The 19,611-nt window shown below is 54.4% G+C and overlaps 3 protein-coding genes across 3 annotated transcripts; 2 read left to right on the top strand and 1 right to left on the bottom strand.

Annotated features, from left to right (window-relative positions):
* Positions 1-5,989: 5,989 nt before the first annotated feature.
* Positions 5,990-7,429, top strand: LOC145419195 (uncharacterized). The gene is made up of 2 exons (XM_080287430.1): positions 5,990-6,729; positions 6,859-7,429. The coding sequence occupies exons 1-2, from the start codon at positions 5,990-5,992 to the stop codon at positions 7,427-7,429; spliced, it is 1,311 nt and encodes a 436-aa protein (XP_080143556.1).
* Positions 7,430-7,739: 310 nt separating this feature from the next.
* Positions 7,740-8,051, top strand: LOC145419112 (histone H4). Its single transcript, XM_080287355.1, has one exon. It carries the CDS (start codon positions 7,740-7,742, stop codon positions 8,049-8,051), a length of 312 nt encoding a protein of 103 aa, XP_080143481.1.
* A 1,877-nt stretch (positions 8,052-9,928) lies between these two features.
* Positions 9,929-10,300, bottom strand: LOC145419133 (histone H2A). Its single transcript, XM_080287373.1, has one exon. It carries the CDS (start codon positions 10,298-10,300, stop codon positions 9,929-9,931), a length of 372 nt encoding a protein of 123 aa, XP_080143499.1.
* Positions 10,301-19,611: the final 9,311 nt, after the last annotated feature.

The following is a 19,611-nucleotide window of genomic DNA, read 5'->3' as shown; positions in this document are numbered from 1 at the left end:
TGCCCAAGCCTCGCCACTCCATTCCGGCAGTTCTTCGGCAGGTCAGTCTTTGTAGTATCTCTACTGTCAACTCAACAGCTTCAGCAGTCTATTATACGGACGGCTCAGTCTCCTCCGATGGCTCAGCGGGGGCGGCTTTTGCTTTGACTTTTCCTTTTGGACCATACACTGAATCCTGGCGCCTCTCCACGGGGGTCTCAGCCTTCCAGGCGGAGCTGGTGGCTCTTCTCGGTGCCTTGCGTCATGCTTACCGGCATCAGCATCAGCGAGTCGTTCTGCACACTGACTCACTCTCTGCCCTTCAGTGTCTGGAGTCTCTCACGCTTACATCTCACCGTTTCCTACTAACGGCTATATATACTGTTGCGTCTTTCATTCAGCAGCGTGGTGGCTCAGTGATTTTTCACTGGGTCCCTGGACATGTTGGCGTTTGGGGGAATGAACTGGCAGATACAACTGCACGTGCGGCTAGCACCCTCCCTGCTGTCACATTTCCGCTTCGCCCCTGTGCCACCCGTGTCCTCTCAGAGGTGTATGCCACTATCTACAGGCGTACCAGGGATGAGCATGAACTCTGTATTGCCGAGGGATCACGCTCGGCTGCCTGGTATGCGGCGGCCACATCTTATTCACCTCTTCCGATACCAACTGGATTACCCAACTTTATTCTAGTTAGGATTAGGCGTCTCTGCTTAGGTTTCCTGTGCTACCGCCAGGTTGCCGGCTTGGAGCCTGACCCATGCCCCCATTGCTATGCATGGTCCGCCGATCCTTTATCCCATTACTTACTAGACTGTCCGGCCACAGCGCTGCTTCTTGCAGGTCCTGGCGGAGGCTTCTCTCGTACTGGGGATGATGTCTTTGATGCAGCTAGGGTTGTTGGCAATGCATCTTTTCAGAGAATTTTGCGCACTGTGCGGGACTACCCTCCTCCTCGGTAATTCTCTCAGGCATTGATCCTGCTTTTTTTTTTTTTTTTTTAAAGGCTTTTCTCTGACGGGCTCTTAGTTTGCCCGTGCCCCACCAAGTGTGGGTAAATATCAAACAACAACAACAACAAGCGGGGTCGCATTCCCTTTCCAGCAGCCGTACCGAGCACATCTCCGAGCAGAGACTTCTACCTCTCCAAGACCATACAGTTTTCCCATTGGAAGGCATCAGATCTGGTCACTCATTGGAGAGCATCTGATCTGCTCCGTGATTGGAGTTCGCCGATCTGCTCCCTCATTGGTGGGCACGCGATTCGGCACTCCCGTGCCAACCACACGCACACACCACCTGCTTTTCAAGGTTTTTGCCATCGCTGCCTCATCACTTTCGCCCCACGTCTGTGTACCGGGGTACACACACTTGTGTGTACCCGCCCTTTCGTGGGTTGCACCCCCCTCTTACTATATTTCCTTTCGGCCTTTAGTGTCCCCAGTCGTGGTACGACGCCGAACCCTGCGGTTTCCTGGCGCAGGCCAGGTACACAAAGGGGCCCCTTAGCAGGGGTGGTTATAGGAAGCGACTGGGGTGGGCCAACAACTTGTTAGGGCTAGGAAAGACCTTCGGGGCAGTGGTAGGGCTGTCACGGCCTCCGCTAGCGGGGGGACAGATACCGCCACTGTAGGTAGGCTTCTTCTCGCGCCTGTGTGCTTGTGTGTGTGAAAGTGAGTGTGACTGTATGTGTGCGTGACGGCCTCCGTCATGGAGTGCCGTAATCCCCCCCCCCCACCTACTCCCCGAGGACCCAGCTTATCCAGACGCTCCTCTCAGAGCCCAGCTAAGAGCCCAGCTAACCGTACCACCTCCTGCACCAAGACGCTGGGTAATCAGAAGAGAACGAGGCACAGTTCGCCCGAAAGTAACACCTCTGACCATGACATGACTGCACCAGCTCAGGGGACTGGGGCTCGCCCTAAACCTCCCACCCCTAATGCCTCCTCCACCTCCTCATCCTCGGATTTACCCAGGAAAATGCCTCGCCGTCACGAGGGCATGGACACGGATATCACACCAGCACCGCAGGATTCGTGCGCTCGTGACGACACCCATGCCCCTTCACCTGCCACGACAACCACAACCTCTGACGCAGCAACTCCCCCCTCTAACACACCTGGAGCGGCCACGAACACCACCATCGACGACGATGGCTACACCCTGGTGCGTCGAAGAGGAGGACGTGAGAAGAACAAGGGCTGCAAGGATTTTGTCCACCCACCTCCGGCTCAGCAACCACCAACGAGGCGCCCACCATCAGCTCATCCCAGACCATTTGTGCGCCCCTCAGTCACTGTAGCGGCACCACCTCCACCTACCTCAACCTTCCCCGCCTTCAGAGTTCCTCAGCAGGAAGGATTCACCCACTCATACAAGGCGGTCGAAACACTGGAAACACTACACCCGCATCTATCAGTCACCAACAGAATCGGGAGGGACGAGAGCTGCGTTCTCGTGCCGAACACAGAGGAGGCATACGCCCAATTAAAGATCATTGCAGAGGACGAAGCGGCGGCAGTGCGCATTTTAGAGATCAATCGTGGAGACCAGCTGACAAAGGCCACAGTAATGGGTTATCCCCGCAGAATGCCAGTCGACATTTTGAAGAGCCATGCCCTTGTCGAGGAAGCAGAGCGTTGCCAACACACGAGAACGCGCGAGGAGACCCTGCAGGTCCGAGTGACCCTGCGGGGCCCCCTTGTGCCTTTCCTGGACCTGGGCAATTGGGGCAAATACTGGCTGCGCCCCTTCTCCCCAGAGCCCCTGAGATGCTACCACTGTCAATGGTACGGCCATCACAGGGCAACTTGCACGAGGCCTTATGCATGTGGCGTGTGCAGCGGGGCACACGACACAACCATCTGCCTCGACAAGTTAAAAGCAAAGGAGAAGGTGACTGCCAGGTGCCCCAATTGCACAGGTTCTCACCACGCCTGGCACCCGACTTGCCCTGCACGCACCAGCAAAGTGGAGAAGGGGAGAGAGAGTCAGGTCAAATGGGTGCAAGAACAACAAGCCACTCTCACCATCCCTGCACCCCCAGGAACATTTGTCTGGGGCCAACAGAAGAACGCTCCCGCTCCACCTCCAGCTCTTCAACCAGACGCTTTTCCACCTCTCCCCACTGCCACAACAATGAAAGAGAAAGTGACGCCTCAGGCTACAGGACTGTCACAGTCAGGGCAGACGTCCACGCCCCCCCCACCTCACACCCAACCCGCCGCCACACCTCTGCCACCCCAGCCTCCTGCATCACCCACGCCAGCTCTCGACTTCGACAAGCTGGTGCAAATTGGAAAAACACTCCTGATGGAGTTGCTACGGCTGCTCCTCGACCACTTCCCGATTCTGCCACGGTCAGTCCTACCCAAAGCGGACTTCGCGATGCAGAATGCACTAGAAAAACTCAAGCTGCAACACCTCTCACCTCCAACACAGAGACCTTCCTCTCCAAAGCCATCAGGCTCGTGTCCTCCTGCAGTAAGACAGACTCGGCAAACTACACTTCCATCACCAACCAGTCTGCCCACTCCACCTTCACCATCTCGCACTACACCCATTCCACCACAGCAGAAAGACGAGCGCACAGGCCGGAGCAGGAAAAGGGGCCAAAACAGGGCGAGAACATCCCACAATGCAACAGTGAACAACCGGAGCTGCGATCCCTCACGTTCCCCGTTAGGCACGCGGGAGACTCCCCAACCTCCTGGCGTGCCTCGGAGATCGCCGGAAACACAGCTCCGACTGGCACTGTCCATGGACGAGGGGTCTCCCGCCCCCTCAGACTCCTCCAGTGGAACTGCGCGGGAGTAATGGGGAAGCTCCCGCTCCTGCAGGAGGCCGCAGCGAGGGACTCCCCTCACGTGTTCCTTCTGCAGGAAACTCTGCTGGGGGAAAACCACAAATTCCGTCTGCGGGGTTATACCACCCATCTCCTTCCATACACTCGAGGTGTAACCAGAGGTTGTGCCGTCCTGGTTCAGAACCACATTGCCTCCTCAGATTGTGAGTATACTCCTTTCTGTGGAAGTGATGTGGAAGTGCAAGGGGTGCGCCTTCACCTGTCAGAGTCGCCCCTCACCATCTACAATATTTATAGCAGGCCTGGTGCTGCCCTGGAGCTGGGGGAGTTGCTCTCCCAGGCTACCAGAGGGCCTGTCATCATCGGGGGTGACCTGAATGCACATCACCCACTGCTTAACTCACCTCAAGCCACCAATGAAGCAGGACGACACCTATCTCTGGTTATGGAGGAAATGGACGGGGTGACTCTCCTGACGGACACCTCAAGGTCCACTCATGTTAGGGGGGGGCGTCTTGACCTCACTTTCGTGTCGGATCCTTTAAAGGATGCGGCACGTTGGTCCATACACCCCACCCTCATGAGTGACCATTATGCAATCACTGTTGACCTAGAGCTTACCCCCCTCCCCCCCCCACGCCACCCTTGAGGTGGGATGTCGAGAAAGCGAACTGGGCTGCCTTTGGTAAGGCCCTAGTTCGCACCTTCTCATCTCACCCCCCCTCTGACCTTGATGACTTGAGCAACTTTATTACATCCACCTTTCAAGAGGCAGCCACAGAGTCCATTCCACAAAAGCGACGGTCCACGAAAAGCTACAGGGACGGCTGGATTTACTGCGACCGTGTCAGGGAATTGAATCGGCGGCTGAATGCGGCGCGACGCGAGTACAGGCGTCATCGAGGCTCACCTCAACGCATACGCTTAGAGGCTGTGTCACAACATGTCTTAGCAGAAAAGCGCCGCCTTCGCGAGGAGGAGTTGGTGAGATGGTGCAGGACTTTAGGACCTCACTCCACTCTCCGAGAGATGTGGAGAAAGTTGCGGTCCTTCACCAACCCCCGCCCCTCCCACCCGCCCTCTCACCCTGACCCTGCCTCAGAGGCCAGTCGTCTTGCCGAGCATTTCGCGGACCGTGCTGCCTCTCGCAATCTCCCCAGAGACGTCATAGCCCGACAGGTGCAACTATCAGACTCTCACGCTGCGGCAATCCAGGCAGCTTGTAAGCGCCATGATGAAGCTGACTGCCCCATCACGGACGTTGAGCTGATGGATGCTTTGCGGCGCAGGGCTGACACTGCACCAGGGCTAGACGGCCTCACATATTCTATGCTATCACACTCAGGAGATTGCGGGAGACAATGGCTGCTGAAGCTGCTCAACTTATCATGGTCTGAGGGTAAGTTACCTAAATCATGGAAAACCGCCATTATCCACCCCATCCCGAAGCCGAGCGACCCAGGCGCCATGCGCCCCATCTCACTACTCAGCTGTATTGGGAAAACAGCTGAGAGGGTGGTGCGGGCGCGACTCACCTGGCGCCTGGGTCCTCTCCATCCGAGAATATTTGCCTACCACCATGGCCGCAGTACTGCCCACTGTTTAGCGTCGTTTCTCGGAGAACTTCGGGGCGGAGTGGGTATGGCGATTTTCATTGATTTAGAGAAAGCCTTTGAGCTGGCCAGCCATTCAGCTATCCTCAGTGCTCTCGCTGATAAGGGAGTGGGGGGTAAGCTCCTGCGATGGATACAGGATTTCTTCCTTGAAAGAACTGCTAGCGTCCGCTTTCAGGGGAGTGTCTCCCAGCCGCATAAGCACGAGAATGGCACGCCACAGGGCAGTGTCATCAGCCCCGTTCTTTTTAACATCCTGATGGAGGGGCTGCTCCGTGTCACTTACGGTCAGGGAGTCACGCTCCTGTCATATGCGGACGACCTAGTGCTAGTTTTTTCGAGAAGAGATTGCTATGCGCAAGCTAATGAGGCCCTCTTTAGACTGCACGGTAAGTCGGAGCTGGGGTTGAAGGTTAATATGGCGAAGACTCGCTATATGCCCTTTGGCCTCAACCCTTCGCCTCACCCTTTGCTGCTCGGACGACACTCATTAGCTTGCGTAACCACCTATAAATATTTGGGTGTGTGGATGGATGTGGGACTAAAGTTCAACAGGCATGTCAAATACCTGCGGGAGAAAGCTGCTTCGTGAATGGCAGCACTCAGATTTCTTTCTAGGAAGGGGCTGGGGGCCTCCTACAAGGTCCTCCGCACCTTCTATGTGCACGCCATTCGGTCGCTTATCGACTACAGTGCTATTTGTCTGCCAAACTTGGCCCCACCTGTGCGCGCTTCGCTGGAAGTGATTCAGAACAATGCACTCCGCATCATTCTGCACGCTCCTATGTGGACACGCTTAGTTAACCTCCGTTTGGAAGGCGAGCTTCCATCACTACACGGACGTGTCACTCTCCGTGCAACTGCTGTAGTGTTACAGCTTGTGCAGCGCAGGCCAGAGCTCGCTGTCTCAGTCTTGCTAAAGCGTCTGCTGTCAAGACCACCTGACCTCGCACCAAGCAATGACTGGGCCCGCGGACTTGTTGCTGCGCTGCACAGGCTCAACACTGCAGCAAGCATTTGCAGGGAGCCTGATGCGCCTTGCGCAGGGTACCACGACCCACCTCCATGGACACCACCACCCTTCAGGTTCGTCTTTCCGGGAGAGGGGAGGGTGCGCAACTGCGTCCCTGCTCTCCTTCGGCAGCGAGCCTTAGCCCGTGTAGAAGCTCTGCAACGCTGGTCGTCTACAGACTACTACACTGACGGCTCTGTCACTGCAAACGAAGCGGCGGGTGCTGCCTTCGTCTGTGGCAACGAAGTGGTATCGTGGCGACTCACACCGGGCGCATCAGTGCTTCAAACGGAGCTTACAGCTATTCTGGGAGCATTAAGGCATGCATATCATCATGCACACTGTAACATCACTGTGCATTCTGACTCACTTTCAGCGATCCGCGCAATCCATTCTCACACCCTAGGAAACAACCCCTTCCTTCTATCCTCCATTTTCCTGTACGCCAGGAAAATTAAAGATAATGGAGGCACCATTTTCATACACTGGGTGCCGGGCCACGTAGGCCTACAGGGAAACGAGCGGGCAGATCAGGCTGCTAAAGATGCATGCAGCCTACCCAACATCACCTTTCATCTTCCCGACTCCCCTCGCACAATCCTGGCACCAATCGTCAAAGCGACATGGCAGTGGACTAGAGAAGAACACCTACTCCTCACTACGGAAGCCTCCCGCTCTGCCACATGGTACGGCAGGGCCACGGGTTGTGTGCCTCTTCCACTGCTCCCGCACACACCCAATTACGTCCTAGTCCGCCTACGTCGCTTGCGGCTTGGATTCCACTGTTATGATCAACTTGCCAACACCAATCCTAGCCCTTGTCATCACTGCCAGGACCAAGAACCCTCGCCACTACACCATTACATCCTAAGGTGTCCAGTCACACACCCTCTCAGAGCAAATCTAAACAGAGGCTTCACCTGGACCCACATTGATGAAATTGATGCCCCTTCTATTATAGCCAACACGCCACTTCAAACCTTACTTACCACAGTAGAGAAATATCCCCCCCCTCGTTAAAGGACAGTGCATTACGCACTACACCTAACCTTTTTATGACCAGGTATTGCACCTCCACAGCACCTCCTCAATTCACTTAAACTAATCATCCCCACTTGCAGAGTTCTCCTCATTCATTTACTTGACAGTGCAGCCGCACGTCACTGAACGGGCTCACACGTTTGCCCGTGCCTCAGTATTGCACTGAGGCGAATATTCCACCACCACCACCAGCGGGGTCGTCATCACTGTTGGTGCTGGGAGCGGAGCGGACACTCACCACTACTACTACTACTACTACTACTGGGTCTGAGCAGCAGCTGTAGACACCATGACTGGTCGAGGCAAAGGCGGCAAGGGTCTGGGCAAGGGAGGCGCCAAGCGACACCGCAAGGTGCTTCGTGACAACATCCAGGGCATCACCAAGCCTGCCATCCGTCGTCTGGCTCGTCGTGGTGGCGTGAAGCGTATCTCGGGCCTGATCTACGAGGAGACCCGCGGTGTTCTCAAGGTGTTCCTCGAGAACGTGATTCGCGATGCTGTCACCTACACTGAGCACGCCAAGCGCAAGACCGTGACCGCGATGGACGTGGTGTACGCCCTGAAGCGACAAGGGCGCACCCTTTACGGCTTCGGCGGTTAAGAGGGTGCGTGCCTAACTGCATGGCACTATTCCACCTGGCCACGGCAAAGCACACAACAACAACAACAACCCCCGGACCTCTTTTAGAGGTCCACACCTAATTTCTGTGAAAGAGAATGAATGAAGGCATAGTAGTCTAAGTAAATGCAGACGTTGAGCAGATTAGCTAGCACCCATTTATATATATATATATATATATATATATATATATATATATATATATATATATATATATATATATCTATATATATATATATATATGATGTAACGGATATGAAGACATGTAATGCAATCCAACCAACTCTTTACCACACCTAACATAACCAACCCTAACGTACCTGAACCATACCAAACCTCCCTCCCTCTCTCTCTCTCTCTCTCTCTCTCTCTCTCTCTCTCTCTGGCAGTTATAAAAAAAAAAAAAAAAAAGTGGGGGGGTTAGGCAACTGTCAATTTGGCTTCTACATCTTCTAATTTTTATGGACGTCTGCATACACATACATTATCACTTATCGTGCTGGGCCATTGCTTTCTCTGTCCCTCTCATCTAAACCCCCCCCCCCACCTCAGAAAGCTTTCTCCATACCTATCAGGGCAATTTCCATCCTGTTGCGAGAGCATCTCCTCTGCCGTGCTCCGGGAGTCGCCTCCATAAATCGTGAAGGCAAATCCCACTATTCCAAGGTATTTCTGCCTTCATATGCACGAGCAGCAAACTTGAAGGATGCACCTAGAGAATAGAAGACACAGTCAGTCACGTCAGTGAGGCACCACCCACACAGTGCATGATATGAATGCCTAAGTGTTAGACAGACAGAATGTCTGCATATGAACAAGTTATCCCTTGAATTTGTCGCTGTCACGGCCGTTTTCTCTAAGTGCCAAAACCCACCAATCACCCATCGTACAAGCATTGCATCAACCGCCATACAACCGCTGAGGCCTGAAATCAAATTTAAATGGATCCGGTTGGTACTTGCACGACCGCTAGTGCATTATATAGAAGAGGTGGTCGACAAGGTGGCTGACACTCGCCTCCCAACAGCTTCACTAAGCAGGCCTACACCGGAGCTCGCAGTTCGATGGCTGCTGCTGCTGCTGATGATGATGATGATGATGATTATTATTATTATTAATCTTGATGATGATGATGATGATGAATGAATGGATGGATGAATAGATAGATGATGATGGCTTTTTTTTTTTTTCTTTTTTTTATAGGAACTAGTTGTTGTAATACTACTCCTAATGACGAGAGAAATGAATGAATAGTATTTTCTTAATTATTCCTCTTATTTGGGGGTGTTAAATCCACCATATATATATATATATATATATATATATATATATATATATATATATATATATATATACTGTGGAATACATCACCATATCCTCTGTCACTGAACGACTTTGTCCATTCCTTCGATGGTGGGAGAACAGCCATCATCATCACCTATGTCTTCATTCATCCACCAGGCCAGGCAGTTATTTAGGAGGCATAATTATACAGTACAGTATTATGTAGGTGCAGTTGGGAACGGGACAAGACGCTATGTAGTAGTGGGAATATTATTATTATTATTATTATTATTATTAATCGACCTTCACTGATGTCAGTAGCTTCTTACATGCAACCGAACGTAAATATAGCCACAGACACATGCCAGCATTCAACACATACCACATTCTACGCACATACATACAGACAGACAGACACATACATTACAGTATACCAACACATTCATCCATACACAAAGATGATGATGATGATGATGATGATGATGTTGGGCAAAGTCTATTCTCTCTCAAGAAACGAATGTGGCTCCTAAAGGAGCCGATGGAGGTGAAGAAGAAGAAGGATTTCTTGGAAGTGTTTACTTCTTCTCCGTCTTCTTGGGGAGCAACACAGCCTGGATGTTAGGCAGGACACCTCCCTGGGCGATGGTGACGCCAGAGAGGAGCTTGTTGAGCTCCTCGTCATTGCGGATAGCCAACTGCAGGTGACGGGGAATGATACGAGTCTTCTTGTTGTCACGGGCTGCGTTGCCAGCCAGCTCAAGCACTTCAGCTGCTAGGTACTCCATGACTGCAGCCAAGTAGACGGGGGCACCAGCACCCACACGCTCGGCGTAATTGCCTTTACGAAGGAGACGGTGGATCCTGCCGACGGGGAACTGGAGCCCAGCCCTGCTAGATCGGGACTTGGACTTTCCCTTCACCTTGCCTCCCTTGCCACGTCCGGACATGGTGGTAGTAGTAGCAGTAGTATCGTCTTCTTCGTCGTCGCTGGAGGAGTAGGAAGACCTTCAGGAGAAGACTAATGCGTCACCCGCCTTTTTTTTTTTTGGAGATATTCGTCCCAGTTGAACTGGGACACGGGCAAACAGAGAGCCCGTCACAGTTGCACATATAGTGCTCATTCAGAGATTAACGTGGTGGAGGGTAATCCTTAACCATGTTTAGTAACACATTAAAAGGTGCCCTGGCAACGATGCCAGCAGCATCCCTAAATTCATCACCTGATCGGGCATGGGCACCATCGGTGCAAGACCTTAGCAGAGATGTAGCGGGGCAATGAAGGAGGTAATGTATGAGAGGCGCATCGGACCTGGCCAAGCAATGAGGGCATGGATCAGGCTCCATACCAGAGATATGTTTGAAGCAGGGGAACCCAAGGCGCAATCTCCGTATTCTCACCACTAAGAAATTAGGCAGGGCCTTAGGAGGAAGGAGGGGAGAGTATGCTGTAGCAGTGGCATACCAGTCTGCAGAGCTAGATCCCCCCGAGATGCAGAGTTGGTGTTCCTCCCGGGACAGTCTGCCTATGGTTGCCTTTAGTGCTCCAAGAATGTATGAGGGGCTGGGGCGGAGGGGGAATGTTATCTCTGGATGAGTGCAGGCAGCGCGTGCCGCGTCATCAGCTCTTTCATTGCCAGTAATCCCGACATGACCTGGGAGCCAGTGAAGTATGATAGTGGCTCCCCTTTGGACAAGAAGAGTTGCAACCGTGTAAATTGCTGTTAGGAGGAACACATTGTCATGGAGGGAGAAAGAGCGTAGTCATTGAAGGGATGAAAGACAGTCCGTATGGATAATGACACGTCTATAATGGTGGTGATGAGCGTGACGCAATGCACCCAAAATGGCTGCAAGCTCTGTTTGGAAGGCAGACACTCCTGGGGAGAGGCGCCATGATTCAACCAAATTCCCCACGACAAAAGCAGATCCAGCAGAGCCGTCAGGAGAAACAGAGCCGTCAGTAAAGTAGGTGGCCGAACCCGGGGAGTCTAATGCAGCCACCCGACTAAGACCATCCTGACGAATCATGGCGGGAATAGAAGAGCGAGGTTTGGCCTCTGATGGACTGATGATATGGAAAGGGAGTGGAGTCCAAGGTGGTGGATCTTAAAAGACAGGGAAAGAAGAATCAGGGTCTTGGCACAAGCTTGGAGCAGCTCCCAAATTGTGAATGGTGGCAGCTGTGGTTCGGGCCCAGTCACGTTGAGGGAGCGCCTCAGGTGGATGGCCCAAAAGTCGTTTGAGCAGGGTTGCGACGGGTAGATCAGGCCGGCGCTGCACCAGCTGGAGTGTTATTGTTGCTGCGCGTAGCGCAATGCGGTGCGTCAGTGATGGCAGTCCACTCTCCAAACGCAAATTCACTAGACGGGTCCAAGGTGGAGCTCCAAGCATGATACGTAGAGCATTGTTCTGTAGAACTTCCAAGGACTTGGAGATGGGTGGGGAGAGACCAGTCATACAGATTGCTCCGTAGTCCACCAGGGATCGTATGGAGTGAATGTAGAACGTGCGGAGGACAGAAAACGATGCCCCCAAGCTCTTTTTTGAGAGGTACCGGAGAGCAGCAAGGCGGGTGGAAGCACGTTCCCGTAAGTATCTTACGTGGCTTGCAAAGGTTAGGCCCTGGTCAAACCAGACCCCCAGATACTGGTGTGAAGTGGCAACAGTGAGCTGGTGACCCCCGAGAAGCAATGGAAAGTCTGGAGGGCGGAGGCCGAATGGCAAACACTTTGTTTTTTCCAGATTGATTTTTAATCCAAGCTCGTTGCATTTGGCATGGAGTCGAGACATGGCATAGTGCGCCTGGGAGAAGCAATCTCGGCGTGTGAAGACCAGGGCCAAATCATCTGCATAGCAGAGGAGAGAGATGCCTGGCCCATAATCAACAGTTAAGAGCCCCTCCATTAAGATGTTAAAGAGGAGAGGGCTCAAAACACTTCCCTGGGGGGTGCCGTTGGGATGAGGATGAAAAGGGGAGAGGTGTCCCTGAAAGTGAACCCATGCAGTGCGTTCGCTAAAAAAGTCCCGGACCCAGGATATAAGTCTGCCCCCTACTCCCCTGGCCGCGAGAGCTGCCAGGATAACAGTGGGGTTTGCCAGTTCGAAGGCCTTCTCGAGGTCGAGGAAGATGGCCATCCCCCGTCCGCCCCTCAGCTCCCCAAGGAATGATGCAAGGCAGTGGGTGGCACTCCTGCCTGGATGATAGGCATAAATCCTTGGGTGCAGCGGTCCCAGCCGCCAAGCAAGACGAGCCCGCACAACCCTCTCAGCTGTCTTAGCGATGCAACTGAGCAGGGAGATGGGGCGCATGGCAGTGGGATCGCGAGGCTTCGGAATCGGGTGGATGACAGCCATCTTCCACGACCTCGGTAGACGCCCCTCAGACCACGAGAGGTTGAGCAGATCAAGAAGCCGATCTTTCCCACAATCTCCAGCATGTGATAACAGAGAGTAGGTTAGCCCGTCGAGTCCCGGAGCAGTGTCTCCTCTGTGCTGCAGCGCTTTATGCAGTTCCCCCCTGGTGAAGGGAACATCGGCAGGGTCGGGCTTTTCGCAGGCAGTTTGAATTGCTGCAAGACGAGAGGTAGACAACTGCTCCTGCTTGTCTCTGACGGACTGTGGAAGATTGTGGGAAGCAGAGCGATCCGCGAAGTGTTGAGCGAGACGGCTGGCCTCAGCGGCCGGGTCAGGGTGAGAGGGAGGACGGGGGGGACGTGGGTCAGAGATCGACCGGATTCTCCTCCACATCTCCCTGAGAGTGGAGTGAGAGTCTAAGGTCCTACACCATCTGATCCACGCCTCCTCCTTCAGCCGGCGTTTTTCTGTCACGACGTGTTGTGTGACAGCAGCAAGGTGTCGGCGGTGCGGAGATGTGCGGCGCCGCCGGTATTGCTTTCGCGCTGCGTTGAGTCTGTGGTTGAGTTCCCTGACCCTGTCGCAGTAGATCCAGCCGTCTCGGTAACGCCTCTCGGAACGCGGCTGCTGCGGGATGGATATGGAGGCAGCCTGTGCAAAAGCACTGGCAACTTGATCCGCTCTACCCTCGAGGTCCAGGACAGGAGGGGCGGCCTCAAAAAAGGTGGATAAGGCCCTGGCAAAGGCAGCCCAGTCAGCTTTGCTGAGGTCCCATCTCGTTGGGGGAGGTGGGGGCGGGGGGAGGGGTGTGAGTGGTAGCCTGATCTGTATGGCAAAGTGATCACTGGCTAGGCGCGGGTGGAGCGACCATTGCGCCGGGCCAGCAAGTGGGGAGGAGGTGAATGACAGATCCAGGCGTCCTCCCCGAATGTGGGTGGGTTCTTGGATGTTGTTTATTAAGGAGCCACCTTCCATCTCCTCGAGAACGAGAGAGATGTGCCGTCCTGCCTCATTGGATGGAAGGGGCGATGCAAGAATGTCGTGATGGGCATTAAAGTCGCCCCCGATAAAGACAGAACGGGAGGAAGCGTGGGAGAACACCTCCCCAACATCAAGAGCGCCCCCCTGGCTTCTGTAGACATTGTACACAGTTAGTGAGGAGGATGCGAGGTGTAGCACAACACCTTGCACCTCTACACCTGGTCCACAAAAGGGCAGGGGGCCACAAACAGTGTGGGGGACGTGATCTCGGACGAGAATGGCACATCCTCGTGTGACTCCACGTTCATAGGGGAGGAGATGGGAGGTGTATCCAGGTAGCCGAAAGGGGGAACTGTCTGGGAGTAAGGTCTCCTGCAGGAGGAAGACGTGGGGCTGACCCCTGGCGACTGCCTCCTGCAGGAGGGGGAGCTTGTGTCTGATCCCCAAACAGTTCCACTGTATTATTCGGATGTCTGCAGGGTTTGCTTGCAGGTCATGGGGGGCAGGGGGCTGTCGCCCGAGAGGGAAGCCGGGGCCTCGACCACGACCACCGTGTCGACTGCCACCGGTGCCGGCGCATCTTCTGATGGGGGGGGTGGGAGACGAGGGTTCTGAGCCCTCTGGGATGCAGTAGCGGTGTGTCGAGGCCGTCCCCTCCGTCTCGGGCGTGCCGCCCTGCGCAGTGGGGGGTTGGTGGTCTCTGGAGGGGGTGCAGGCTGAGGTGTGCCGCTTCGCTTCTTGTCGGTGGCCTCCTTGATGATTCCGTCTATTGCGGCTGAGATATGGTGTGTGGGGCACGTTATTCCAATCAATTGTTTGATCCCTAGGATTAAGGCCTTGACAATCTGTTTCCCAATGCCGTTGAGCTCCGCGAGGGTGAATACAGGCTCCTGCTGAATGGGGGCCTGGGAGGGACTGAGAGTGGCCCTGGCTGCTGGGTGCTGCGGTGGCGAGGCTGGAGAGTGTACCTCTGCCGTCGTGATGACCTGGGTGAGAGCAGATGGTGGGGGGACTGCTGTCGTGGTGCGTAGCGGTGGGCTCGGCGTGGTAGGCAGCGGAGGGAATTCTGCCTCGCTGGTGGCTGGGACTTTTTCCGTGGGGCGGCGCTGTTGGCCCCAAACGAAGGTACCTGGAGGGGCTGGAGTCAGGCTGATGGCCTGCTGCTCTTGTACCCATGCCACTTGCTGCTCGTGGCCTTTCATTACTCTCCTCGTTCTGGCTGGGCAGCTGGGGTGCCAGGCATGGTGCGATCCTGAGCAGTTGGGGCATCGTGAAGTTACAGGCTGTTTTGTTTTCAGCCTTGCCAGGCACTGCTCGGTGTCGTGGCTGGCGCTGCAAATGCCGCATACTGGGGGGCGGTGGCAGTTGGCCCTGTGGTGTCCATATCTTTGGCACCTGTAACAACGGAGCGGCTCTGGCGTGAAGGGGCGCAGGTGGAATTCGCCCCAGTTCCCTAGATCGAGGGAAGGTATTAGCGGGCCCCTCAGGGTGACTGTGACCTGCAGGGTCTCTTCCCGCGTGCGCTGATTTTGGCAGCGCTTGGCCTCCTCCACTAGGGGGTGCTGTAGGAGGATTCCTACCGGCATACGCCTGGGGTAGCCCATGACAGTGGCCTTGGTGAGCTGTTCGCCCCTTTGCATCTCTACAATCTTCAGGGGTGGGGCCTCGTCCTCCGCCAATGCCCTCAGTCGCAGGTAGGTCTCCTCGTCCCGGGGGATGAGGATGCAGCTGTCGTCCCGCCCATAGCGGTTTGTGACGGCTAGTCCCTGTAGGTGGTTTTCCAGGGCTTGGACCGCGCCGTAGCTGGTCGTGAATCCCGGTTGGGCTGGGACACGAAAGGCTGGGAAGTTGGAAGGGGGTGGTGGAGGAGGCCGGACTGAGACAGAGGGGCGTGGCGCCGAAGGGGGCCTCTGAGGAGCTGAGGTGCTTGGTGCAGGTGGTGGCTGCTGGGGAGCAGTCATGCGGCTGGCCAGGATTTGGTCGTTTCCCTGTGTCGCTCGTGATTTTTTGCGCGACACGAGGGTCCAGCCCTCTTCATCAGGAGCGTTAACAGCAGTGGTGGCAGCAGGGACAGGCGGGGTGCCTGTGGGGTCAGTTTCCCTGGCAGCAGTGGTGGCCTTTGTGGCGCTGTCGCGTGCTCGAACACTCGGCAGGGCCTTGGCAGTAGACTGTGGTGCCCTTGCAGAGGGGGGGCAAGGTGGTCGCTTGTGAGTGCTGGAGGGGCTGTGAGTTACTTGGGGAGAAGCCTGGGAGCCTGAAGAGGTGGGAGCTGGTGCAGTCGTGATTCCATCCATGGTTTCGTGAATCCGCGCGATCTTGGCTCGTGCGGACGAGGACGTGGTGGGAGCAGCATACCGTGGGTGTGCTGCAGGTCCGTTAGGCCTTGGAGCGGGGGGAGCAGTGGGGGGGGCCCCGGAGGAGGATGAGGAAGAGCTGCTGGAGGAGAGTTTGCGCTCTCGCTTCTCACCGGTAGTGGGCTTGGTAGGGGGTGGCCTCGAGGGCGGGGGGGGGGGGGCTGGCCCCTTGGGCCTGGAGGTGCATGCCACCTTCATGGCATATGCACCGGGCAGTGCAGGAAACGTAAAGGCAACTCAAGACACACACACACACACACACACACACACACACACACAAGGCAACTCAAGACACACACACACACACACACACACACACACACACACACAAAAGTGATAATCAATTTATAACAATATGCACTCAATTCGTCTGTTGGGTTGTCTGAACAAGTAAACACAACAGTAAACAGATGAGCAGAATTGGAGCAATTAGTTATATAGGAATTTAATTTAATCTCAACCTGAGCAAATCTATCAGTGTGAACTGATTTAAGTAAATCAGAACACCTGGACAGACCTACGCAGGAGAAAGTAAATTAAATAAGAACACGACTGTGATGCTATTTAGTTTAGAAAAACTGGGTTAGGTGAGTCACGGAACTAATTTGCCATACAAACTAATTCCTCAGACAAACCTAACGAGTTAGAGTAAACTAAATATAAGACTTGGCAAAGTGAAGCCAAGAGCACAATATTAAAGTGATATTTAGTTTAGTAGAACTATGCTGGGGCAGCCACAGAACTAACTTGCAATGCAAATTGATTCCTCAGAAAGCCACAGCAAGTTGAAGTAAACTAAATATAAGGCGAAAAAAAAAAAAAAAAAAAAACGGCCTAGAAAAAACCCTACAGTAACGGGGGGGGGGGGTTCCCCGTCCTCTAAAGGACGTCGAGGGAAGACCCGTCACTGCCCCGTGAGGGACTTTCCTAGCCCTAGCCCTAACAGAGAATGCCGCCCTCACCGCCTCCTATAACCAGGCCCTAAAGGCCCCCCTTCATGGAAATGCCCTGCGGCACTCCTTCAGGGTTCGGCGTCGTACTACGGTGAGGGACACTAACGGCAGGCCGAAAAAAAAAAAAACTCCCTAGAGCAAGAGCAGGGCTCTTAAAAAAGGCAGGGAGAGACGCTGTGCAGTAGAGAGCAAGCACACCGCTCTAGCAGCACCGGCAAGGCCGATCACAGCTCCAGTGTCGGGCAGTGGTGAGAAGGAAGCAAGCCTCCAACACAACACCAAAGACAGGACCACGTGGAGACGGAAGCAGGCAAGAGCTGGAGAGCTGGTAGAGACGTCTTCACAGCACGACTGCAGCAGCGCGAGTGGTCACCCGCCATTGTTGTTGTTTGGATATTCGTCTCAGCAGTGCTGAGACACGGGCAAACAGTGAGCCCGTCAGTGGTGCACATGTAGTGCACAAGCTGTATTTAACGAGGAGGGGGGTAGTCCCTAACTGTTTGTAGTAAAATTTTAAAAGGTGTTCTGGCCACAATGCCAGCAGCGTCAGTATAATCGTTGCCCGACTGGGCAAAGCCAGCTGCGGGACGAGATCTGAGATGAGCTGTGGCAGGGCAGTAAAGTATGTAATGGATGAGAGGCGTATCCGACCTCTCTAAGCAATGAGCACACGGATCTGTTGCCGCATTTTTAATCTGCTTATAGCATGGGAATCCCATTCGTAATCTTCTAAGTCGCACTAAAAGATAGTTTGGCAGGCCTGGGGGAGGCACCAAAGGAGAGTATGATGTGGCTGTGGCATACCAAGTCGCAGATGTTTAACCTTCAGCGACGCAAAGCTGGTGCTCCACCCGAGACAGCCTACCTATTTTTGCAGTCAAAGTGCCACGGACATGTGATGGGCCGGGGAGAAGTGGGAATGTGATCTCTGGCAGAGAGCAGGCGGAGCGTGCAGCGACATCAGCTGTTTCATTCCCAGTGATCCCCACATGTCCTGGGAGCCAATGAAGAGTGATAGTGGCTCCTCTCTGGACAAGGAGGGTTGCAAATGTATGGATGGCCGTTATGAGAAAGATATTGTCTTGCAGTGAGAATGAGCGCAACCTCTGCAGAGAAGAAAGGGAGTCTGTATGAACAACGATGCATTGGTAATGATGATGGTGAGCATGTCTCAACGCACCCAGAATTGCCGCGAGCTCTGCCTGAAATGCAGATACACCAGGGGAGAGGCGCCATGATTCAACTGTCCTTCCAAGGACGAAAGCGGACCCAGCAGAGCCATCAGGGTGGACCGACCCATCTGTAAAGTAAGTGGCCGAGCCCGGGGAGTGCAGAGCAGCCACCTGACTGAGACCCTCTTGTCGCAGGATGGCAGGGATAGAGGAGCGAGGTTTTGCCTCCGTTGGAGTGAGAATGTGGAATGGAGGTGGCCTCCATGGCGGTGGGTGTTGAAACCCAGGAAATGGGGAATCAGGGCCTTGGCAGAGACAAGGCGCGACTTACAGGTTGTGGATAAGAGCCGCTGTGGTTCGGGCCCAGTCACGTTGGGGGAGCGGCTCAGGTGGTCGTCGTAGTAGTCGTAGGAGCAGGGCAGAGACTGGCAGTTCTGGTCAGCGCTGCACTAACTGGTGAGTGATAAGCGTCACTCGTAGTGCTATTCGGTGCGCCAGCGACGGCAAACCACTCTCCATCCGTAAGTTAGTGATCCGGGTCCAAATTGGAGCACCCAGCATGATTCGTAGAGCATCATTCTGGATGACTTCCAGCGATCTGGAGATTGGCGGTGTGAGGCCAGACAAGCAGATTGCTCCGTAGTCCACAAGAGAGCGGATCGCGTGGATGTAAAAAGTGCGGAGGACTGCATATGATGCCCCCAGACTCCGTCTTGAAAGGTATCGGAGGGCAGCCATGCGAGTTAAGGCATGCTGCCTCAGATATCGGACGTGGCTGCCAAAGGTGAGGCCCCCGTCAAACCAGACCCCCAGATACTGGTGCGAAGTGACCACGGTGAGCTGGTGGCCTCCGAGCAGCACCGGGAAGTCAGGGGGACGGAGGCCAAAGGGCAGACATTTGGTTTTTGTGAGATTTATTTTGAGCCCTAGCTCATTGCATTTTTCATGCAGGCAGGAGAGGGCAGAATATGCCTGCGAAAAACAGTCCCTGCGGGTAAAAATGAGGGCTAGGTCGTCTGCATAGCACAGTATTGTTATGCCAGGCCCATAGTCAATGGTTAAAAGCCCCTCCATCAAGATGTTAAATAAGAGCGGGCTTAAGACACTTCCCTGAGGGGTGCCATTGTCATGGTGAGAAAAAGGGGAGAGATGCCCCTGAAATCGGACCCCCGCTGATCGAGCAGTGAAAAAATCCTTGATCCAGGATAGTAACCTGCCTCCCACACCCCTGGCTGCAAGAGCCGCCAAGATAACCGTTGGGTTCGCTAGTTCAAACGCCCTCTCAAGGTCGAGGAAGACGGCCATTCCCTTTCCTCCCCTCAGCTCCCCAAGGAATGATGCGAGGCAGTGGGTGGTACTCCTGCCAGGGTGAAAAGCATAAATCCTTGGGTGCAGTGGTCCCAGCCGCCAAGCAAGGCGAGCCCGCACAACCCTCTCAGCCGTC

This window comes from Coenobita brevimanus, chromosome 117 (assembly GCF_032717465.1).
Source record: "Coenobita brevimanus isolate Jiangsu-jjx chromosome 117, ASM3271746v2, whole genome shotgun sequence".
Lineage (NCBI taxonomy): Eukaryota > Metazoa > Arthropoda > Malacostraca > Decapoda > Coenobitidae > Coenobita > Coenobita brevimanus.
Note: the sequence above shows the minus strand (reverse complement) of the source record. Positions and strands in the feature narration are given on the sequence as shown.